The sequence below is a fragment of the Cinclus cinclus genome, chromosome 6 (assembly GCF_963662255.1).
Source record: "Cinclus cinclus chromosome 6, bCinCin1.1, whole genome shotgun sequence".
In the NCBI taxonomy this organism is placed as follows: domain Eukaryota; kingdom Metazoa; phylum Chordata; class Aves; order Passeriformes; family Cinclidae; genus Cinclus; species Cinclus cinclus.
Window position 1 is genome coordinate 26,898,817 of NC_085051.1, and position 25,657 is coordinate 26,924,473.

The following is a 25,657-nucleotide window of genomic DNA, read 5'->3' on the forward strand; positions in this document are numbered from 1 at the left end:
TCTCTGTGCTCATTGCAGGATTTCTGCTAGGATATTATATCTAGTTCTGATGTTCAAAATTATGAAGTTCATTTCCTTCAGATTATCTAATAGAATTTGCTTTAGTCAAGGAAATTGCAAAATATCTCCATTCTGACACACAAATCATACAAGTAAAAGTTGAATGTACAGATTCCTCAAACACATATAAATATCTCCAAGACCTCTAACTTTCATTAATAAAAGTACTCTACTAATAGAATTCTTCACTAACTTTTTCAGTAGATTCCTCATTACTGATAATTTTTAAAAGACAACACAATTATTTTCTGCACTATATGCTCTTACTCAACTACTGCTAGTACACACAATTCAGGGAACTCCTAGGGAAGTTGGTTTTACACAAAGTTAGCCTCAACAATCACAACAATTCCCTTGGTCTTCACGCAGTCAGATTGAGATAAATGATGAGGCTTTTGTCTTTGAAAGTTAATTATACAAGCATATTTCATTATGAAAATACAATTATCCTAGGCATATTTAATTTGCTGGGACTGTCTTAAGTTCAGAAGAAACATTCCAGGAATCGGTCAAAAAAAAAAAAAAAGTCAGAACAATGAGGCGTGAAAATCAGTAAGTTTATGTATTACAAACATGGGGGTCAAGAGACCCTCAAAAATTATATGAACTTCCTACACATCAGAAGAGTGAACAGTGCAAAATCAGATTTTAACTATCTTCCAAACAAACACACAATTATTCCTAAAAACAAAAGAACAAAGTTTCTCAGAAACCTTTACAACGGCTTTCATTTTATCCCTTACTTAAATAATAAGAAACATTGTATAATAATGTTACATGTTTTAGGAAATATTGGCTGTATGTAAATAAAGGCATTTAATTCCAAATATCTTCATATTTAAGCTCAGACCACAAAAATAATCCTGATTGTATTGTTGACCTATAACCTGCCATATCTGTATATTTTGAATGTTTGTGCGCTTGACCTATACAAACAATTTTTCTGAAACTAGAAGTTTTACTTCAGATGGACTGAGATGAGATTTAACTTTGTAGATATGGAAATAGTTACACATCACACCATAATGGCAAAGCGTAATAGCCCTACATTGATAACAGCATTCCCTAAGTTCTTGAATTTATATAAAGGAAATACAATTCTATTGACACAAATTGTAAGTATTTTTCTTTTTTTTTTTAAACAGCAACAGTCATTACATTTGCTTGGAGCATATTCAGTTTTAAACTGTGGTGAGATGCTTCTGCATTTTGAAATTAGTATTTAAACAACTAATTTCTACTCTATAAGAGCATAATGTGGATACACAATCATACGGCAAGAAGGGTTATGAAATTTCTACTGAGAAATAGCAAACATTCAATTATATGGGTGAAATCTGTGTAGAGTCAGGGATTTGTTTAGTAATACCAGAAGTTAGAATAGAAATAATACAGTTAAGAGTAGTAATAACTACATTCTTATTTATTGAAACCAAGATTCAGCTTTTATATATTTCAGAGCAAGGAGTATAAAAGCACTTTCTAATACATCAACACCAAATATGAGCAACACCAAACATCTACTGCATGGCTACTCATATGTCAGCCACAGTCCTGATTCAGACCATAAATCAATTCCGTCCAAACCTTTACTCCAGGAAAAAGAAAAATTTCAGTGAGCATTACATGTTGATGCAAGGCCTCACAATAGAATTGAAGTATTAACTGCCAGTTCCAACAAGCCAGACAAAGTACAGCTGCTCCCTGATTACAAGGGGAAAATTGACTTATCAAGGAAAGATACATACAGAAGCACTGCCACATGACTGAGGTATCCTAGGCTCAAAATGAATGAAATATATCAAAACAACAGGAAGAAATGCCCAGCCTGAAATTAGCATCCTACCCACATTGCCTTCCAATAAACAAAGAAAGTGCACCATCGCCTCAAAGCAGCCTTTCACATAAGATGTTCCTCTTTCTCTTGTGTCCTTCCTGAATTGACAACAGGCAGGAAAACATGTCAGCTGAGCACACAGGCTGCAGTAAAGGATCTGGTTATGACTACGTCAGCTATGTATCCAGGGGGAAGTTGCACGTAACAGCATGACCTAGCAAGAGTAACAAACATACATCAGCCAAAAAACAATACAAACAACTCCCTTTTTACAATCATTCCCTGCCAAGTTGGTGAGTTGACTCAGTGTAGCTCAGAGATCAACAGGCACTAGAAAAGGCTCAGCACAGAACATCATCTTCCACTTAAAAACAGCAGCCAAATGTTAGACTGGTTCAACAATAACTTGCATCTTTTAACAATAACTATTCATCTGCAGGAGCTAAGGTGAAAAATATTCTTCTATCTATGTACATCCATAAATAAATAACTATCACCAGATAGTCAATAACAGAGCTTCCTTTCTGCACACATCTCCTTTACTGTGGGAGGGTCACGGTTTGCTCCTCAGCTTCAGCATCAATTTCTTAGCTCTTGGCTGGTAAAGACAAGACTTAAGTGGGTTAGGTAGCACGTTGCTCCCACAAGACCTGTCAATCCTTTCTTCATACTAATCTATCCTGTGATTCAAGATTTTCTCTAACCAGATGAATTATTCAACAGGTTTCCTCACTGGATACATCATCTTGCTCAAAACCGTAAAAATGTAATGTCATCCAAAACCATCATGATTACCACAATAATCTCTAGATCTTAATGAAAAAGGACAAAAAGTCACACACAAAAAGAACAGTGAACCAATGTCAACTCCTCTCCTTCAACTCTCAGAGTAAAACATGACAGTTTGTTCTAGGCTGACTTGACTTAGGGAATTATGCTTTGATTTTTATTTATAGACTACTGCAGATGGAAAATCAAAATCATCACGTATGAACAGGGCATTCAATTCAATCAAACTCAAGGAATAGCAGAGTCATTCTTTGTCTGATACATTTTCTATCAGTTGATAATGCCCATTCTATACCTATTAAGATCAATATGCTGATAAATTGAAAGATGAGAAAATAATTATTTCAAGGCAGTATATAACTCAACTTAAGAATACAAATACATTCTAAAAAGTCACCAGTTTGACGATGAAAAATATATCCTATTTACAGATCAGTGCCTCCCTTTTTTAATTCTTAACACTGCAAAGCTATAGCCGTATTTCACATGCTCAGAAGTCACACTGCTTGCTACAAGTGGCACTTGAAGCATTACTGTAGCAACAAGTAAACTTGACAGCTACAAGACATATCCTGCTGATACACTACATAACCAAGCAATCTAATTCTTACTATGCTGAACAACATTGTATCAAATAAGTGTTGTAAAAACCCTCACAAAACGTTAGCACCCTGAGACCGAGCATGACAGCAACAAAGAGCATCTGAGAATTATCTGGGAAGTGACAGAGAGCAGAATGAACCCCCTCTCAGAATCAATAAGCAGCTGTTGACTGAAGACAATTCCCAAGTACTAAAGAGACACAAGCTCTGAAAGGCAAGATCTCTCCTAACTGTGGATGAGTCTAGTGGAACAAATTTTGTATCTCTTCAGCTGAGAGAGACGTGTATCAAAAACATAATAAAATTATTTCTATATTAATAGATCCAGATGACACAAAACGTGATTTTTTATGTTTTTCCACATGTGAGCTCCATATAGTAACCTGCCTCTGCAACAAGCAGAAAATCCTTTTACCACACACAGATAGAAAAATATGGCTACATATTAAAGAGACTTGACATCCTCTACAACCTCTAAATCAAGTTCAGCATATTTTACTCATCCCTTATACATCAGACAGCTTTGTAATGGAAAGAAAATTACTCTTCTCATCAATACCATCAGTGATCTGCAAACTTCATCCATGAAAGAGACCTTCAACTCTTCCAACTACTACTTGCACTGAAATTCAAGGCTAAGCTACATACACACATTACCCCAAAAGGAAGAATTAGTGGATAGAGTTCCTCAGTGCAATTCTCAAGAACTGATTAACCTCTTCAGACAAAAAGCGACAGCATGAAATAACATTTGAGTGATGCAATTCTGCGATGAAAAGTTCTCAAACACACAGGATAAGAACCACAGAAAAACAAGCCTGAACATAGCAATGAAAATATTTTTAAACTTTTAACAAAATAGTTTTGTTAAAAATACTCAAGACTTCTTCAGTTTCACAGTTTGGCCTCCTTTCCTCACTCCTCTTGAATTAAATCTTTCCGTTCTCCCCAAAAAACCTTCTCAAGTTTTCCAAGATTAATCTCCCTTAATAGAAAAATAATTTGGAAAAATAACTGATCAAAAGTTATGACTTGCACAACATTTCAAAAATGGGAAAAGAATTCTCAACCAGATCAAGAGGTGAAGTGTCAGAAGGCCAGATTTTATTGCTTGAATTTTCTACTACTTAGGTTTCAAGACTAGTAACCTATAAGCTCATACAGAGAATGATAGACTATAAATTTACATGGCTAAGAATGACATCTCAATTTCACAAGCAGCTTTAAAAAAATACAAGTTACTAGAATCCCTCAGAAGCACACTACTAAACACCTAGCACTGAAGCAAGGAGAGGGAAGTGTTCTGGCTCTAAAGTTTTAATAAATAAATAAAGTATTTTTCTAAAGGGCAGGTAAAAGACTGGATTGTATCTTCAAAGAGGTTACTATGAAAGAACATAAAAGATATAGTTACTAAAATCCACATTAGATAGTACTCAATATTTCTAACGAAGAGTGAAGACAACTTTTATTCTACCACTGCATGACAGAGAATACAGTACAAGCATTAAAGCACCCTACTTGCGTATGGAAAGCAGAAAAATGAAATGGCTCCATTTAGTTGTACTCTCTTATACAACTGAAATGTTTTTTATTTCCACTTCTAAAAATTAACATGTTTAATTCCCACTTAAGTACCCTAGATATTATACTCTTAAACAGAAAATAAATAAATAAATAAATAAATAAGCGCCAAGTAAAAGATTTGAAAAAGCTTCTTTCACCCTAATCCCGAACAAGAAGTCAAGTCCATAACAAGAAAATTTTAAACACGCATGACCTGTAGTTCTTGAATTCGTTAAGATAAACCCTGTATTTTGGCAATTTGGCATGTTTTAATTCTCACCCACCAATACTTTAACAGTTGGCCCTTCAGACTGATCTGCTAGATCCATGGCACAACATGCTGCTCTGTGAGATCAGTCAAAGCACACTCAGGTTTCTAGAGGTGAGAGTGTTTTCACAGAATGAAGGAGGAAGGACAGTGGCTGGTCCATGTACCACATCACATCCCTGTGAGACCACAATGAATCCTGGTGTCTTGTACTGAAAAGGCAGCTGTTTCTCCTCCCCTCCAGCCCAACACAAAGGCTTTGTGTAGTGCTTCCCCAGAGAAAAAGAAACAGACAAGGCAAGACACAGGAATACACCAAAACTGTCAATCTCTGTAAACTATCAATTCATTCCCACTACATAAACAAGCCCTTACAAAAACAGAAAACACACTAGTATATTAATATACCATACACTGCAACTTCACACACTAAACAAATGCTTAACCTTCTGCACACAAACATCTAGAACTGGTAGAAACTGATCATTTAGAAGCCAGTTTTGAACAAGGAAAACCCCACTCATATCTCTCTTCTATCATACTCAAAAATCTCCCTGATATAATCAGCCACACTGAGAAAAGCCTCTCTGGAGTTTGTGATGTTGGAAGCATCAGGGCCTGCAGTATGCAGCAGCAATACAGTGACTACACTAAACATAAGCAACGTCACGATATTCGAGTTGCTTAATTTGTTCTTCTCATTCTAACCTCATCCTTCCCAAACAGGAAGTTTAAAAAGATGCTGAGCTTCAAGTAAATAATGGTACATCAGGAATAGATTAGAGAAGAATAAAGTATTTTTTAGGGATAATCAGTTCCATCTTCACATTTTTTAGACTGTATCTTGATACAGTGTTTTCAAAATAACTTTTGACAAATGACTACTCATACTAATGCAGTCAAACTTCCTTATACATAATTACATTGACAGGCCAAACAAATATTAACAAGTATACCTCTGGTTTAACATGTCAAGAAAGTTCTACTACTTTGCTAAACATAATTCACTCCATAAAGCAAATTAATCATCATCAAGAAAGTATTCAGGACAACATTAATACAAAACAAAAATGTTGGGTATCTTTGTATCATGAATTTAAATACTTAAGACTTCAAAAAACATTATCAAAATCAAACAAGAGAAGCAAAATAAGTCCTAACCTTTTGTTTTCTCAGCTAAAATGAACTAACGTGTTCAACAGAGGCATAGCATTAACTACACAGAATGCATTTTTAAAATCTACTCATTTTTTCCAGAACCACAAAACAGAAACTAACCGCATGCTTTAAGGCTAACGAGATACTTAAATAAATAGAGTATAATTTATTTCAAGGCTCTCAACATTCCTGCAATATAGTTTACTAATTCAGAACATTTAAGATGAAATTACACACATGCACGTAGAGTATAACTAAGAAAGCCACAACAGGCTATTTTACAACTCATTTTCTATAGTCCTTTCCAGCTTTATTATAAATACCGTAGAAGGTTCTCAAAAGGCTGCAGTATACTCCGGGGTCATTCCTTTGTGTCCATCTCCCTCCGCCCCCACGATAACGCATCAATATTATCATTATTTGCACTCCCACCCCCACTCACACCAGCAGTTGTTTCCAACCGCTCTGGCTCACACCAGAGGTTACAAACCTCGTAGCGAGCTTTGTCCTCTCATTGCTTTTGCTCTAGAGTGACAACAGAAGCCTAATGATGCCGCTGCAGCTCCAGAGATCATCTGTAGACTTGGGAACAAGGTGCTTTCCCACTGCCTCTCCGTAAAGCTAAAAGTACGTGTAATAACGTATTTTTAACGCCGTTCCACGCGCAGTTTGTGTGTTCCCCTGCGCGCCGCGGTGCGCGCACCCGCGGCCTAGCCAGGCGGATCTGTATGCACGGATCGATGCGAGTGCCGCTAATGGCTCCAGCACTCGGAGCGCCAGGCGACAGACAGCCCGCTTCCCATCCAGCCGTGCCCACACAGCAGCCGTCACACGCACGCCACAACCCAGAGCTGGAAATACAGACGCAGCTGTTTTAAAACAGAGATCTTTCGCCGTCAGAACTCGTAAATTTCTGTACCATTTGCTTTCCTGCAGCAAGTGGGAGGGACAAAAAAAAAATTAAAAAAAAAAAAGAAATCTCGTGCCTATAAATCTGAGTTGTTCGTAGAGGCCGGGGCAGCAGTGACTGCTGCTGGAGCCCGCCAGACCTGCCGACCTTAACCCCGCGGAGGGGATCGCCCCGTCCTGCCCCACTGGGATAAGCCCTTCCCGGGGCGGGCCGTGGCTCCCGGCGCTCCCGCGCCCGGCAAACTCCCTCTCCCGCGGGGACAGAAACCGCGACGCGGCTCCCACGCAGAAGCCGCTGGGGCCGGGCCGGCGGCCGCCGGAGCCCGCGGGCCGCGCCCCGCCGAGGCGGCCGGAGCGCCCCCGGGGACGGGGCGCGGGTAACGGCGGGGACCGCGGCGCAGCACCGCGAAACCTCACCTGGAACGGGGCCGAGGCGGCGGCTCCTCGGGGCGGCACGGCGAGTCCCGACGGTGCCCCCAGCCCCACAGGGGATGGTGTGCGCGGTGTGGGGCGGGGGCTACAGAGGCGACCCCCGGCCCAGCCTCCGCCCCATGGCGTGCGGCGCGGTCTCTATGGCGACTGCAGAGCCGGGCCGGCCCGCGGGGAGGGGTAACGGCAGCGCGCAGGCGGAGGGCGCTCAGCGGGTCACGGGGAGGCTCGCAGCGCTCCCCACGGGGGTTGAGCCCCTCGCCGCGGCCGCCGCCATCCCTGCGGCAGTGCCGGCCGGAGCCCGGCCGCGCTCGCCCGCGCCGCCGCCTCCGCGCTCGCCCTTCCTCGGCCGCGGCGCCACCGAGCCCGCTGTCCCTCGGGGCGCCGCCCACATCCCGTTTCCGGAGCGCTGATTGGGTAGCTGCGGCGATTCCTCACGGCCGATTGGCTCTCAGCGCGGTCAATCCGGGAGCCGGGGGCGGGCGCACCTGGACGCGGCGCTGTGCAGTGCGGGGTTGGTTGAGCCGGCGGGCGCCGGTACAGCCTCGGCCGCCCCCGCGCAGTCCCAGGGCCGAGCCGCGGGACGGGCGCTGGAGTTCCCGTTCCCGACGAGCTCCCGAGGGACAGCGCCCATGCGGGGGCTGGCACTGAAATCTTGCCGCCGCAGGGCCGCTGCCGGCGGGAAGCCGGGTCCTCGTTGCGGCGCCGTCTCCGCCTCAGCAACCGGGGTTTGGCCTCGCTGTCCGCACCTGGGCGAGCTGCCCGGGGCCTGATGGGCGCAGGGCGCTGCCCGGCCGCGGGCGGGGCGAGAGGGCTGAGGAAGGAGAGGCCGGGTCGGGAGAGGCGGGAGTGGTGGTCGCCGCCCCCAGGACCTCTGTCCCCTGCGGGGGCACAGCAGGGCTGTCACCCCTGGGCTCCGCACAGCGGCAGTAGGAAACAGTGGATGTGTCCCTTACCTAGGTGAGTACGGCCCTCCCGCCGTAGGGAAGGCGTCCCGCTCTCACAGGTAACTCCCTACTGCAGGCAAGACTCTGGAGGCTCGCGGAGCGGGCGCTCCTCGGTGGGTGCCATCACCGCACAGGACGCGTTTGTAGGCCAGTGCCAGCCTCTGGGCTGGATCCATCCACACCAGCACCTGGAGAGGCCTGGGCTGCGGGGTGGAGGAAGGACAGATTTGCTGTGATCACAACAGCTTGAAGTGAGTAAACACATCGTAGTGTTTCTTTCATGTGAAGTTCCTTAAGGAGGAAAAAAGATCAGTGCCTTTATTTCCCTGCCATCCGGATGAGAAGACAGTGTGAATAATTTAAACCCTTTCTTCATTCATCACAAGGAGATCATAGTTAAAGAGTAAGGTTAGGAAACAGTATCTCCTCCTGCTACTTCACGAAAAGAAAGATTTTAGCTCTGGTAGTTTACAAGTGAGTTACCCCGAAGCAGGAGCTGTGATCCAAACCTAGCAGTGAACCTGAACAGTTGTGAGTTGCTCAGTGTCAGTTTCAGGAAAATGCTTCTTCGTTAACAAAGGAACTGCCTCAAGCAGTGGGCCACCAGTCACAGTGGTGTGGATAAACTCTGGTGATAAGCATACATTTCTCTATATGCAGTGAATGCATATGTGTATTATGTGTCCTAACAGTTGAAGCAGTTAATAGGGAAGCTGATGGAGCGAAGAAATGTTCATTTTGTGAATGGAAATGAACCAAAGTTGATGGCAATAGGTGAAGAGAGTTGTTTGGGGTTTTTATAAACAATAGTACATATTTTCCTGCATTACAAAATGGAGTTTTGGGTTTTGCTTACCTTTAAAAGGCATTTATAGACTCTCAGATGGAAAACATTCATCTGGAACTAGATATTCCTTAGCATCTGCCTTAAAGGCATTGAAAAGGTGACAGTTATTCTAGGATACACAGCTCTTATGCACCAAACAAATAATTTTTTCACATTCACTCTAAAGTAGACAGTGTTTGTCCTCACAGATTATAACTGAGGGTAGATAAATACCTTAACCACAACTTATTTAAAGTAAAAAGTTTTGCCAACAAAACTTGCTACATGCTAGATGTAATGAGGAGCTCATGAATAATAATCCATTTGTGAAGAGTGCTTTATTGTTCCAACATGTTGCCTGAGGTGTAAAATTCTTCAGGAGAATTTTCTGATTCAATTAAAGAGAATGGAAAGGCCTTAACAAACTTGTTTATCTGGTTTGTCTGTTTACTTGTTCATCATTTCAGATCCAAGGGGCATAGTTCCTCTCAGCACTTTGGCACTTCACAGGTTAATTCGTTCATTATCTAGTACAATTGACATGCACATTGTCATGGGAACCTCACCAGATGTACATGTCTTCTTGCACACTGAAAGCTTTAAAAGACCAAATAGCCTTTCCTTCATCATCAGTTAAGTACAGCGAGCTGTAAGTTTCCAAATTACCACATGCTCTTCATAAGCAGACAAAACCTGGATGGTTCAAATAAAAGTCAAGCAGAGAAAAAAAATAAACTAAAATGGAGTCTTTTCAAAAGGAAAATCTGTTTCCACTTATGTGAAGGAAGTCCTTACAGAAGAGATCTAATCTTTTTTAACTCACTGCTCCAGAAATACACCAAGAGGTTCTTCAAGGCTTTCTGTTCTACTATTTTAGGTTCAGAGATGTTGATAAGTATAACAGATACTAGCATTTCCTCTGTCAGTGCAGACTTGCAGAATATCTTTACCACATACCCAAAAACCCCCCAAACAACCAAACCCAAAAAATGTACCAGTATATTAAAATCTCTATGTAAATAACAATATTAAATTAAGGTACTCTAGTTTGCATTTTTGGGTTTGTTTTTGGTTTTATTTTTTTTGGGGGGGGGTTGTTTTTTGTTTTGTTTTCTTTTTCTTTGATAGTATATGTAGTTAAGATCAGATGCATTGTGTTGATTTCCCTTGGAAAAAATTACCCTGAGCCAAAACCTGTCCTATGCCTTTTGTTCAGCTCTTACATTGTTAGTTCTAGTTGGCTATCTCGATGTGAAAACATGTCTCTTTTTGCAGCTGTTAGTCAGCAGCTGTGAACCACAGCAAATGGGCACCTCTGTTTCTTCTGGAAATTTTTAAGTATCCCTGGTGGTGCAAAATAAATCAGTATAGCAAACTGTCCTGGTTTCAGACAAGATAGTTAATTTTCTGTATAGTAGCTGGTACACTGCTGGATTTAGTATGAGAATAATGTTGAAAACAGGTTGATGTTTTAGTTGGGTTTGAGTTGTTCTTACTCTAAATCAAGCATGTTTCATCTTCCCATGCTGTGCCAGTGAGGATGTGCACAAGAATGGAGGAGAACATGGCCAGGACAGCTGGCCCAAATTGTCCAAAGGGATATTTCATACCACAGAACATCATGCCCAGTATCTTAATGGGGAAGGAGTTGGCCATGAGGTGTCAGTGACTGCTGGGGACAGGCTGGGCATCAGTCAGTGGGTGGTGAACAATGGTGTTGTGTGTATCTTGTTTCTCTTGGGTTTTATTTCTCTCTCTATTACAATTAGTAGTGTCTAATTGTTATTATCTTTTATATTTTGTTTCAATTATTAAATTCTTTGTATCTCAACCCATGAGGTTTGTCTTTTCTATCTGCTTTTTTCCTTACTGGGGCAGGGGTGGGGGAGTGAGCAAGCAGCTGCTGGGACTTAGTTGCTACCTGGGGTTAAACCATAACACAGTGTGTTGTCTTAATTCAATCCTGAATGTCTCACTTGGCTGCAGACTTTAAGAAGAAAAGTACTGCACACCAAAACTTGAAGTTAGAGAGCAGGAGGATTAATAACAGAAATTACTCCAAATCCCAAAGGCTTGACAGACCAAACTTTATTATAACCACATAGTTGCTATGAAAAGATGTGAACAAAAAAATTAATTGTGCTGGTATGTGCATGGCAATGAATATGATTTCTTAATAAGTTTGACTGTATGAAAAATAATCCACAGTCATGTAAAGATATTATTATATCTTAATATGGATGTTTTTATATTTAATAATTATAAATATTATGAATAAATATTTAATATTAAATGTAATAAATGTTAAATAATGTAATGAGGCAACAAATAGAATTGCTCTGAATTTTAAAAAATATAGAAATAAGCTAGTAAAGACCAAAGTGACAGCAAACTATTCTGGGCACAACTAGACACAGCTTTAGCTGTTATTATTTCTTTAATTTTAAAAAGAACAAAGAATGAGAAAATACCCACATATCTAATGGGGTACCTGCTTCTAATATCTTTTTTTGTTTGAAGAAATAGATCAGATTTTCCAGGAATGTCTATAGACAGAACACAACTTTCTAATGCTTCCAACTTCTAGTTCCCTAGGGAAAAATAAGTTTGAATTCCTGGAAATCTTTTTTTGTGTAGTAAGGGAGATGTGAGAATTTTCATCGATAGTTTTTGTCTGAAAGGAATGATCTAATTTTTCTTCAAGGAATCTTTAAACATTTAAACCTGTACCTATACACAAATATATTCATATGTCTGCGATGGAGAAGGGTGACATGATTAGCAATGTGCAAGAACTTCTGCACTCTGCTGTATTTTTCTTCAAATCAACATATATGGCAGTAGATGACTCATCCTGCAAAGTCCAGGTACACTTGTTTCAAGCACTTCAATTGGAACTTCCTTGCCTGGACTTTGGGGTTTTGGAGATATTTATTTACTTACTTCTGTATGAGTCAGAAGTTCTGAATAATGTTTCTGCTTAGTCGACTACAGAAAACAAAGCTCATAAATTTTTTTAGAGAGTCGGATGCCAGGAAAAAGAAGAGAGAGAAAGAAAGAAAAAATAAATGGATGAGATAGATAGTAGGATGACCAGACTTTAGATGTGGAAAATTTACAGGTTTGGTTAGTCAATAAGTTAACATACACCAACTCCTAGAAATGAAAAATATTAAAAATTTAAGCTAAAATTAATATATAAATGGAGGCAGAAACACTGCTTTCACTGAAGAATAAAAAGGTAAAAACATTTTGTAAGCTCACATCTCTGGCAAAAGTTAAGGAGCAAATGAAGAATAGGCCAAAGATGAGAAAGCTCTTACCAAGTTTTGTAGTTGTTTAAACAGATACCTAGTTAATAGAAATGACAAATCAGAGACCTCGAGACATTTAGTTCAGCCCTTTTCCCAACTGTCCCTACCATACTCCTGGCCAGCATTCATCGATCTGTTCTAAAATTACTTTGTTTAGGGAAATCAAGGAGTTTCTTATGGGCTATTTCACTATTCTCACTAAAAATTATTTCATCCATTATTCTCGGCATATCTTATCACCAAAGGAATTTATTCCTTTCCTCTGTGCAACTACCCATAAAATTATTTGAACACTATTTTCATCACTTACCATCAGTCTTCTCTAGAGTAAGGCACCTGAGTTCCCTCACTCTTTTTCCACAAATTGTGATTTCTCAATAGAGTATCAATAAGCATGAAGTCATCACTCAGGGGACAGAGGGATCTTGGAAAAGCTCTAAGAGCACTATGTCTGGCTTCTGGCTTGTCTCTATTTGACAGCTTTGGAATCTCTTTTTTTTTTTCCCCCTTGATAACTGTCTTTTCTTTCCAAAACAATCTCAAATTCCCCACAATATGTCCTGAGTAATATTGTTCAGTTCAAATTATGTCTGGAGTGTGAAAAATAGCATCAACATCAGGTTTATAGTAAGCTGAGAATAGGTACTGATTAATTTAGGAGGTCTTTTGAGGAGAAAAGTGACAGCCAATATCTGACTACTTTGCTAGGAGAAGAAGGGTCAGTTGTTAGTATAGTGCACCAAAGTATTGATGCCATGAGATATGGAATTTAAAAAGGAAAATTTATCCTCATTATGTAAAGAGAATTCTGCTGCCAGGCCTCATAAGATATGTGTATAACTTCATTCTGCAAAAAGCTTCCTGATACCTGGCTTGTGAGGATAAGATCCTTAGTGAATAAGGTACAAAAGGGAAAAGTAAGATTGCTGCATGGTCTAATTATGATTAAGGTTGTAAAAATGGATTCTAGTCTTCAGAAAGAAGTTACGGCCAAGATGGAAATTTTAGGGGTATCAGGCAATTTAAATACATGTTCACTTCCAGCTGTACTATAGACTGCTGGTCTGATTTTAAGGTGAATACACTGTTTCTATGTCTTACTTTTCCATTTGTAATGACTCACTGTGAGTCATGAGTGGATGACTCAGAGACTGTGGACAGGACAGCTCCTATGGATTGAAATCAGAGCCAGCCTCACAGGTACTGATATGGATTTTCCTGCAATGCACAGGACCCTAATGACAAGCTGTACATGTGCAGTGCAGTTCATGCAGGCCTGCCATAAATTCCTTTTCTGCCTGAGACTGATTTCAGAATCCATATTGTTATAATAACCTTTACACATCTGAAAAATGTAGTACTTCTTTTTCTGATTCGTTTTATCTGTGGTGTTCTTCAGGCAATTAAATGAGCTACAGTGATAGTATTCACATTTTTCATGGAACGTAGTACAGCATAGAGCTTTAGTTGTAAAAAAATATAACTGACTTAATTCTCAATCAGCCTTGTGTCATTTTTAATGTACAAACTGAGTCTTTTTAAATTATTGAATATTGCCATTACTTCTTGCCTTTAAATTTTGATATTCCCTCTGCCAACTCTGCAATTCCATAAGAATTTCAGATGTTGTGACCTAATGTAGGTACCTTTATCTACTACAACAGCCATAATCATCTAAATAGCACTATACTTCCTTCCAAAAACTTCAAAAATGTAATTGAGAAATGAAGGCTCTTCAAAGACTCAATTACCTGTATTTGCTTAATAACTTAATTCTCTAAGTGTCTACCATGTGGCTCACAACTTTACAAAAGCCAAAAAAAGCAGATGGTTGTTCACGTCCTCTCCCCATTATCACATATCAGTAAGAATCTCTTCCTGAATATGGCCTTGCCCCAGCTCAGAAGGAAAGGTTGTATAGTTCTTGCTTCCATCATCTCACCAAGTGCCTCCACTTTTCATCCAGTACTCCAAAATCTCATATCATTAGTTCTCATTTACATTAAATACGAGATGAAATGAAAAGCCATGCAAATATAAAAATAAAATATTAGGTTTTGGAAACTAGATGTAAAATTATTATTTCATTGCACTGATTCATAACACATCCGTCCTTGCCTGTGGACTTATATATGAATGGTACTAAATAGGTAAGTCATTGGGCAAACATTTTTTAAATTTACCTGTTTTGGATCCTAAGCCACATCACAGCAATCTCCACTGGTTGCAGGAAAGTGTTTGATCTTTTTCTGTACCGCTGGGTGGTAGATGCAATCCCCCATGTACAATCACTCCTGCATGTTACAAAATGCTACTCTGTGGTTGTGATGTCCAGGCTTCCCAAAAGTCTGCAAAAAAGGGCTTCACAGTTAATTATAAGCTGCCATAACACAGAACTAATTTCTGAATAATTCAACTTTTGATACCACATTTGCAGCTGAAGTAATTTCCAAATATGAGATGTAACAAAAAATACAGGTAGCACTGGTCTCTAACTGCATTACAATTGGATTGAAGTGATTTCTTACAATAGGGTATTCTTGAGTTTCCATTAGCTGTGTAAATGACCTCTAATCTCTCTAAGAAATTAAAAAAAAAAAAAAGCTTCTTGTTCTGTGTTGTAGAAAAAGCCTTCATACTTCATATAGCAGCACTGCCATCTCCTGCTTGCTTGCTTCTATGCATGTGAGTATGAGGTTTGTGTTGCAAACCAGTCCCAGGGAAGGCGCTGCAGTTTTCTGCTACTAGGTAACTGAGGCAGTACATTTTCTAATGCTCAAGGATAACACGTTTGGAGTTATGCAGGTGAGGAGAGTTTTCAAAAGTGAACGTTTTTTAAGCATAGAAAAATACTTCAGCCATTTGTCCAGGATTTCTTATGTATCACATCCCAGACCAACAATAGCTGAAAATCTGTGCATTTGTGTGCTTGTGCTCCTTTGGAGGCATATTTATTGTTAAGAGCAAATTAAGAGCTATTGAAGACATTAGCAGGTACTGAAAAACAGTTCTGTTGCTTATTAACCCAAATCTCAAGCAGGGTAAAAAGGTAGAAGTCCTAAAAACCACTTTGTTGCTGAGATCTCCCTACACACTCAGTCACTTGGCCTGTTTTGCAGGATTTAATCTGGTGGCATAAGAACCCAGAAATAAATCTCTTAGCTACGTTTAGAGATGAAGGAGAGATTAGCACAGGCAGGAGAGTTGAAGTGGTTTTCTCTATCTCCATTGGTGAGTCAGTGTGAAGACACAGCAACTACAGAGACATCAGGAAATCAGTATTTCAGTCAGGCTCAGGATGTCCAATTCAGGTATTTTCTCCCTTGTATTCAGCAAGTTACCAGTTTCAAGATCCTGTTCAGTCCTCTGAACCAGGTTAGTAGTTTCTTTTATAATGTTGTTTTATAATAGCAATGTATGTTTAGCTAAAATAGCAGATTTTAGCAAAATCAGTAAGAGAAGATGTAGTCTGTTTATGACAAAATCGCAAAATTTCTCTGAACTATTTTTATCTAATAAGTAAATATTAAAAATAAATAGCTGTGCTATGTCTTGATCCAGATAGATAGAGGAATTTGATAGCAAAGGAACAGCTAGGTGACATCTTGGAAGCAAATTGTATGGTGATGTAAGCTGTGTTTAAAATGAGATAAATTTGAATCAGACAAGGAAATCAACAGTATTGATAGAGATTTCCACATTTATTTGTCTTCTTTTGTTGAAAGAAGTATTTTTCCCTTCATAGAATATAATCCAGTTTACTGCCCCAAAGTTGGGGAAAATATGTCTGTGTGTATATGATTCATAGCTCTGGAGTGACTCACGTGCAAAGGTTTCTAAGAACTATGACAGAGGCATTAGTTCCACTGAAATGCTGGGAGCATTTGTGGCTTTACAGTAACCTGCTTCCAAATATGACTTGAAGAAGAACAGACACACCTTGCAGAGCAAGACTAACTGCAGTTCAGTTCTTTCAGCTGGAAAGACTTTCCTCATGGTGCTCAAAAAATTATACTACACAGCTCTGTGAGTGTTGCAATAGATCTTATGCTAATAAGTGTATTCAATACTTCATTAAACAGTTAGGGAAAGAATAATGTTATGATGCATTTACAAAATTCTTTATGATGTGAAGAGAGTCTTATTATCTGAAATAAATTCAGTAAACTGTTAACATAGGTGAAAATCTTAACATAAGTAACCATGTAGAAGGCTAGAAACAAGGAACAGAACAGGTAACTAACTTGCTCTTCTGTCCCAGATTCAATGCACTCAAGGTTTCATGAGAAGCAGTGTCTCCCCAAAATCAATCCCAAGCCAGTGGGGATCAGATCAATCAGTGACAGCCAGAGTCAGTCAACAAGTGGTCTTTGAACTACAACAACCAATCATTCCATCCCTTTGTTCCGGCACTAGAATTCCATGAAATCACAGATCTTATGCTGCTGGCATGGGTAGCACTGTTAGCTAAATGTCAATATTATGTGAAATCTGATCCTACAACAATACTAAAAATTCACAAAGGAAGCTAACAATGCCCCATGAGAATTTCTGGTGACAAGGAATTGCTAAGAGAATTTTTCTTGCACAGAATTTTTTTACTTTTATAACTTCAAGTATCTGGAAATTAGGGATGGAGCTATATCAAAATAGCTACATGAGATTGAATGTAACCCTGCTTATGGAACTCAACTTCAAATTTCTTTATTTCTAGAATATGACAAAGTCTCAAACCTGCATCTTCCAAAATCAACAATGACTCTGTAATCAATGAATTTTAAATAGAGTAGAATTATTGTCCAAATGTTAAAACAAAATATGTTTTGCAAGTAGGGTGTTTTCAGTGACACCATAACTAAATGTGCTGAACAATTTTGAGGCAGTGTTCAAAAACATGGAGGTGTTTCACAAAAACAAACAGTGAATGATGCATTCATATGTTCTGGCCATTGAACATGAACTGTGTATCAGCAATGAGTAAATTTCACAACAGATTCTCTCTGTTGTGAGCTCTGAGGCTCGAGTACAGGGGCAAATAAATCTATCAGCAGCCATCAGTTACAAGTATTTAAGGTCAAGTCACAAACTGCTTTAACTGGTGAAGCAATCAAAGATACTGTCTCCAGGCTTAGCAGGCTTATTCAGGCTGTCAGCTGAATTCATAGGGAGATTTAATTCTGTACCAGCAGAGCGTGATCCCTTCAAATGAGGTCTGAACAATACTGGAGAAGAATGGTGTGAAGCAAGTGTTGCAATTTTATAAATTATTATTCTCTGGACATCTCTGTAAGGTGTTTATTGTTTATATGATAATCACAATATGATCACAATTGATATTCAGCCATAACTGATAATCAGACTTAGCAATTATTAAAATTAGGACCTTGTTTTTAAGATCAGAAAGCTGCTGGCCCAAACACCTTTGGAAATAGACTGGTAAGGAAAAACACTGTACCTTTTGCACACTATTCTGTGTATTGTACAAAAGGTACACAGACCTGAATAGCTTTGAGGGGAAATAGTTTTCTCTGTAAATGCAGGAAAAAATAAATGCAACTTGAATTAATTAGATCTCACAGGACTTAAAATCTTAATGCATGAAGATATTTAATATTATCGTAATATGAAATCACAAAACCTATTCCTAGCCTGTACAAACAGAACTGATTCCCTCCGACATAAACACATGTAGACACTGGGATTCCATTACCTTTCTAAACTCCACTCTGCAACAATCTGCTTACCCAATGCTAAGCATCACTGCAGCTGGGGATCTGTTGCTGGGTCAGTGTAGCCCTACTTCTGTCCAGCTTGTCTGTCTGCAGGTGTTTTTCATACTGTTTTTGCTGATACAAGTCTTATTCAGTAATAGCATCCACTAACTTGGAAAATATTATGTTGCTTATACATCTCCATTTCCCCAGATTTACAGGACTGCACTTTACTGTTTACAAATGTCATCGTATTAATGGAATTAAATTGCTGTATAATTATATAATGCAAATTTTTACAGTAGAAAATCACTCTAATGAGTTGCCAAATTAGGAACAAAACAAGCAAGTTTTCTAGACAGAAAATTTTTAAAAAAAAGAAGGCTGTATATATGCTTGTTTGTCTTGTTTATTCCATTTTTGAACACAAACCTGACCATAACACAGGAATCTTAAGAATAATAAATATATATAATTGTTTTTTAAAAAATACAGACAACAAGTAGAAGGGAAAGACACTGGGAGTCTTCTGAAGGGAAAGACAGCAGACCAGTTCACTTTTAGGTAACAGGTCCGCAGAGAAAATTGGTTTTGACAAAAATTCATAGGAATCCAGAGTCTCTGTTCATACTCTTCCCTTATTTTTTAATCGCTTTAGTTGGTCCTTAGAGTTTTGGGGTTTTTTTAAGTGATTCACATTGTTATGAAATTTAAGCAATAAATTTCACTGGGGCACTCCCTTGGCAGGACTCAGAGTACGTGAGGCTGTACAGGAAGTTTTTTTTGTAGGTTCTATAAATACCTGGTCAAACAGACAGTAATCTCTCTCCCTCTTCTTCAGATTTCTACTGCACGCCTGGGATCCATGCTTCTAATCAGCTTACGAGCTTCCCTTGACCTACGCTTCTTTTCCTAATGCGCATCTGACTATGGCTGTCCTCAAAGTCAAATTCACCAAAACCAAGAGGGACAAATTAGCCCAGATCTTATGGATCCTCAACTGGGTTTCTGTAGTGAGTGGGATCATTCTCTTCAGTCTAGGCCTCTTTCTGAAAATAGAGATCAAGAAGCGCAGTGAAGTGATGGCAAAAGGGGACATTAACTCTGTCCCCAACATGCTGATCACTGTAGGGGTCATAGCATGTATCATCAACTTCCTGGGTGGCAAAATCTGCTATGACTGCTCAGATGCAAACAAGTTCTCTCGATGGAAGCTAGTAATGCTGCCATACATCGTATGTACCTTCTGTTTTACCTTCTGCATCCTGGTGGGTGCTCTCATGTGCTACACCATGAGGAACGAGCTGGAAGAGTCTCTCTACCTGGGACTGAGGGATGCCATTAAGTTCTATAAAGACACAGACATACCTGGGAGATGTTTCTTAAAGAAAACAGTGGATTTGTTACAAATTGGATTCCGTTGCTGTGGAAACAATGGCTTTAGAGACTGGTTTGAAATTCAGTGGGTATCTCCTCGTTATCTGAATATGGCTTCCAAAGAGGTTCTGGAGTAAGTATTTATCAGTTATAACAAAAAATTGTAGGAGAAAAACTATTTTGAGACTGGAAAGCCTTTTTGCTGGACCTTTGTATCTTAAAAAAAAAATGCAGAATGATGAGGTTACTCACAAAATATGCTAAATACATGCACAATCAATACTTGCCTTTTGCTAAGCCTTTAGGGGTGCTAAGCAAAGATGTATCTCCTTCAGTGTGGTGAATTAGCTACCTCAAAATTTTAATTTCATTTATAGTAAGTTGATAACAGTAAGAAAAAAAAAAGATTGTATTATCAGGACATTACACAATCAATTCTAAGCACTGGAAGACCCCTCTTCTTCAAGGCATTAGACATTGCAATCCCAAGTTAAAATCTGTATGTTCCCATGTGAGAAACTGCCAAATGCCATGTACACTGCATAAAAAAAGCAGAAATCCCCCCTTTCTTTTTGGTGGTGGTGCTTCACATGGTATAGCAACTGTGAAATTATATGCTCAAAAAGAAGAGAGGTAATACTTACAGCCAAGGTAAAAATTAAAAATTTCAAAAGTGGACAATCCAGTCTATAATAATTCTTCTAAAGCTGAAAAAGGTCTTCACTGATAAGAGTTGTATTCCCAGGGAAGACAAATGCAAAGAGCTTGACTGGCATTTGTCAAATGCTGCATTTTGTTGAACTCAAAAATCAGTGACCATAAATCCAGAGGAAGGGAGGCCAAAGGTCTTAATTTTACAGAATTCACAATTTGAAACTACCATCATAGCAAAGCATATATAGAGAGCTGCAAACATACCAGAGGGCAGGACCTAGGAGAATACAAACAAGATGGCATCAGCATACAGAAGATACTGTCTGTGGAAATAAAGCAATATAAGCATGCTCAAGAGAGAAGTTAGAAAGTGTCACACAGAAAAGACTGATTCAGAACTGTTTTGAGTCTCGGATCTATGCTCAAAAATGATGTGACAACAGCGATGGTCCCTAGGAATTTAAGAGTAGTAGCTTACTGTGAGGTCAAAAGTAAAATAAACTGCCTTTTATTTCTGAGAGAGAGGCAGAAACAGTCATGTCTTACCCAGGGTCTTAATTAAGCTGTGTTTAGTTCTGCAGGCTCACCTGTGCTCTGCCATTGTTTTGAGAATACACTGTCAGTTAGCTTTTGCCCCCTTTAGGCAGAAGGTGACAGGGAAATGTGCCTGAGGAAATTAGTTTCTGATTTCTTTTGCTGCAGACAGATTGCTTAATTTCATCTCGGTTGGCAGAATCCAAGTTGGTGCTGTATAACAAAATTATACCATGACTTCCAAAAATCTGGTGGTGAAATATTTGATATGAAATCATTGGAAGCAAAACCCAGCTGGTAATGTTCTGAAAGGATGGAGAAAGAATCAAATCTTTCCTGGTTTCAACTTGTACTCTGTATCAGTAGTTTTTAGATCAAGAGGCAAAGCAGGTGAGATCTGACATACTGTGAACTCATATGTAACCTTTGCAAACTGAACTTTTCACCTTCTTGCAAAGCCGTCTTCTCTCCCCCCTCTTCTACAGCTCTTGCCAGCACCACAGTTTGACAAGGCATGGAAAGAGTCAGTGGGAATGGTAGGAACATGAGGCAGGTTACAGCAGTAAAATCCCACCATTGCTTTGGTCAGGTAAAAATCATCTTTGCTCAAAAGCAAGTTTTTGTTTTACAATACCATAACAACTTTGAATTGCAATAGCAAATAGCAGTGAATGTTTTGCTCTACCAACTCTTTTACTGAGGTCTTCCCTTTTAACAGTACCAATACACTATTAAGTACCAAGATACAAGTAAAATAATTTTTAAATCTGCCTCTAGCAAAGGAAACACAGTGGCAGGAGGATATAACCCAAGTCTGGAAACTGCTACTGTTGGCAGAAAAGAGGAAACCTCTTTATAACATCCAGAACAAAAAAAAAAAAAAAAAGTATTTATATTGATGCTTGGGATCAAAAGAAAAATTTAAGACCCAATTTAAGAGACTATTTCAACCATCTAAAATGCTGTACTATATTTGGGTTATTCAGTATATATAATACCCTGAAACAAAGAGAGCATTTTGCCAACCCAGATAAGATCTTCCTTTCACAATGTGCCAGTCCTCCTCTCCTCTTCGAGCTTTCTTTTCTCCTCCCACACTGGAGCCCTCTGGTTTGTCCCTCTCTGGCTCCTTTCCATTCCAGTGCCTGGTTTTGCCTTTGCCTACGACATGGCTCACACACTTTAGTCTACTTTCAGTGGATTATTTGGGCTATTTTGCACTGATTCCATTCTGTTGCAATCACCAGGGATATTAAGGCCACAGAAAGAAAAGGTAGACTTGAAAATGAAGAAAAATTCATGCCTATCCCACCCCTAAGTGGGAAATGGCAGATGAACTTTCTGGTTTTCCTGGAAAGATGTTTGAGGAAAATGTTTTTGAGAGAATTTTAAGCAAAACAAAACACACTACAACCCGAATAAAAAAGAGAGGAAGGAAAAACCAAAAACAATGAGGTTGCATTTAGTAGGCTCACAGCAATAAATAAAAGCAATTCTGCCATCACAGCACTGCCACAAATACTGAGCTTCCTAGCAGTTTATGTTACATTTGAAGGTTATATTTAGTCCCAAATTCCAGATCATGACTGGACCACAGTATTCCCACTCCTCCTGTTTACCTGAGGAGCCTCTTGTAATGATTTCCCTCCCTCTCTTTTAGATCAGCTGTAGTGGAACATAAAACTATTATTTGCAAACATTAATAAATGCATAAGTTTTGGAAAGTATTAAAAAATGTACTATTGGCAAATCCAGTGAAAGCTGGATATCTAAGTGAAAGTTGTCTTTCATGTATTCTGGCCCCCTTACAAAGGGTAAAGGGCCTGGACTTGATAAGCCACTGTCTCAGGAAATCAGCCTTTCCCACTGAGGACGAAAATAGATACATGCTCAGAGGCTGCTTCCCCACAGTATGTCTCTCTCAGCATCTTAGATACTGTCCAGTTTCTGGGAAATTCTTTTGCTGAACAAAATGGATGCCAAGGATTCATTTAACTTCCAGAAAATCTTGGTTAATGTGAGACTGTGTTCTCTTCCCCTCCTGTGATTTTTTTTTTCCTATTCCTCTTTATTATTTCCTCTTTCACCACTTGTTTTCCACCTGATCTTATAGAGAAGGGAAAGGCATAATTTTTAGCAATAAATACATTTCTTAAAGTTACAGAAAGTCAAGATTCAAGAAGTAGAAACTCCCTTGGGAATTAGTCTCAAACATGTGCTGGACCAGCTCTTGCAACAGGTACAGTGACAAAAGGCCAGCAGATGATTTCCAGTGGTTCTTGTGGCATACAAAGTAGTTCTTGTACTAGGATCTCTCTCACGGAATGATTGTGTTGAAAAATCAATCCCAAGATAATGAAACACAGGATTTCAAGGGATATAACTTCCATTAGAATTCCACCAAGATAAACAAGTTCAAAAATTGTCTTTAGTATTCAGCACAAAGAAACCTGAAAAGGCAGCATCTCCCTGAACACTGAATCCACATCTTGTGGCACAGAATGAAGAACCACATGAGGAACTGTGCTATATCACACTTAAATCCAATATTCAATTTTCCTGCAGTAAACTTTTCCATTTGAAAGTAGATCCTCATTTTCCTTTTGTTATGTTGGAGAGGCAGCAGTCATGTTACTTCCTATTCTAAAATCAGAGGCACTGCCTGCTGCTGACACCAGGTTTGTAACGCCCAGACTTTGTCCTGTTACAGCCGCCTGAAGAGCAATGTTGATGGGAAGTTCTTGGTGGATGGAGTCCCCTTCAGCTGCTGCAATCCCAGCTCCCCACGGCCCTGCATCCAGTACCAGCTGACAAACAACAGTGCTCACTACAACTATGATTTCCTGACAGAGGAGCTCAATATCTGGATGAAGGGGTGCAGAGAGGCCCTACTGGATTACTACACTGGTATCATGAGATCCATTGGCATTGCAGCACTGCTCATTTGGTTGTTTGAGGTAAGTGTCACAAAAATGGTCTCTATCACATCAATCAATCTTCCATCTCTCTAGGATGGGAAATGATGGCAGTGTAACACTTGAGAAGTGCCTTAACATCCAGTATAAAATCCACAAGCTCTTCAGGAATGTTTTCCTTTAGTAAAAGGATTTCCTTTAGTAAAGACAACTTTCTCAAGGTCCACAGAGCAGAAGGAAATCTTATTGAGGATGAGAACTATCAGAAACCATGTATAATTCTGTATATTTATAGAGCTTTTTCAACAGAATATAGCATATTCCCTTCCCTGATGCATTTATGGAATCAGATAAAGGATGATACATACAGTGTCGCAACTGCAAGGAAATTTGGTGAGAAGGTCTGAGTGTTCCTTTTCATCACTTTTAACAAATATATAAAGCATGACTAGGTCTTTGGCTCAATGCATTAATTTTGTTTATAATTAAAATTGAGAATTTTATTAATATCTCAAAGCCTCCTTTATTACACAGTTTCACCATATAGATAGTACTTGCAATCGTGGCATATCATCCTTTTAGAAGTAGATTGTGCTGCTGGTTATGCAATCAAAATAAGCGCATCACAGGCAAGCTACACACCTGCAAAGCTGCAGTGCTCCTGCTGATGTCTGTAAAGAAGGGTTCTCTGGATGTTGTCATCTGCAAGTAAAGGACCTCCCAATGGCACAGGCTCCAATACAGTTTTCTTCCCTTTTTAGTATGTTTCAGTTTTCTGACTATTGCTCTATTGCATAAATATTAGCATTGCAATTACAGTAGTTCACTACAGTCATCAGGCAATGCTAGAGGGTGCCAGAAATAACAGGCCTCTGAAGCATGTGAAAAGCTGTGAGCCAGCTCTTTGTGCTCCTTTAAATATTGACAAGCTGATCTTGATTCCAACAGAACTATGAAAGTGAGTTTTTTTCCCCTAAACTTAGACTTGAACCTCTGCTATAGGCCATCCTTCTTAATTTTCATGCCCTGGCATGTAGAGGGCACATATGGCTTATACAGGAATAATTAAACCTCCTGGGAAGAAATATTGATTAAATCAATGTCAGTGGAAAAAAAAAGCTATTGAAATTAACATACTACAATTTTTTCTTTCCCACTGACTCATGGTTCCATTAACTGATCATCCATTCTACATCAATTACTTGCAGTCTCTGAAGCTAGAAGGTTCATGAGTAATTCTAGGTATTTATGTACTAATAACATGCAAGGGGGTTGTTACCTGAAGAACGAAGACAGAATCAATCCATCTCTCCCTGCTATCTTTCTTTAAAAAAATGTAATTAATTAGAGAAGTGGTTAGATACACTGCTAGGTTAAAGAGTCTGTCTGCTTCACTCAGTTATGAGGCTTGTAAATACCCAAGTCAGAAGACTGACTGAGTGATAGGACTGAGGCTGCAGTTTGAACTGTCTAACCATTATCTGTTTCTTACAGCTCTCTGTACTGATTGGTGTCCGGTACCTACAAACAGCCATGAAGAATGTCCTCCTGCTAGGAGATCTGGAGGGTGAATCGGATGGTTGGTTACTAGAAAATAGTTTTGTGGAAACTGCCAAATACAACATCAGTATCATTAAGAACCTTGGCAAAGCCAACCAGATCTCCACTGTGTCAGGCATGAATGACCCGAACATTAATGTTCAAAACACAGACTGTGACAAAACTAATATTACAACAAAATCCATCCCTGCAGCTAGGTAG

General features: G+C 39.4%; 1 protein-coding gene across 1 annotated transcript; it reads left to right on the top strand.

Annotated features, from left to right (window-relative positions):
- Window positions 1–19,345: 19,345 nt before the first annotated feature.
- Window positions 19,346–25,657, top strand: LOC134045443 (photoreceptor outer segment membrane glycoprotein 2). The gene is made up of 3 exons (XM_062495227.1): window positions 19,346–19,926; window positions 23,692–23,938; window positions 25,391–25,657. Exons 1-3 carry the CDS (start codon window positions 19,346–19,348, stop codon window positions 25,655–25,657), a joined length of 1,095 nt encoding a protein of 364 aa, XP_062351211.1.

Coding starts and splice junctions, on each gene's coding strand:
- LOC134045443 (XM_062495227.1), top strand. CDS start 19,346: ATGGCTGTCCTCAAAGTCAAATTCACCAAAACCAAGAGGGACAAATTA. Junction 19,927..23,691: donor GCTTCCAAAGAGGTTCTGGA/GTAAGTATTTAT, acceptor GTCCTGTTACAG/CCGCCTGAAGAGCAATGTTG. Junction 23,939..25,390: donor TGCTCATTTGGTTGTTTGAG/GTAAGTGTCACA, acceptor TGTTTCTTACAG/CTCTCTGTACTGATTGGTGT.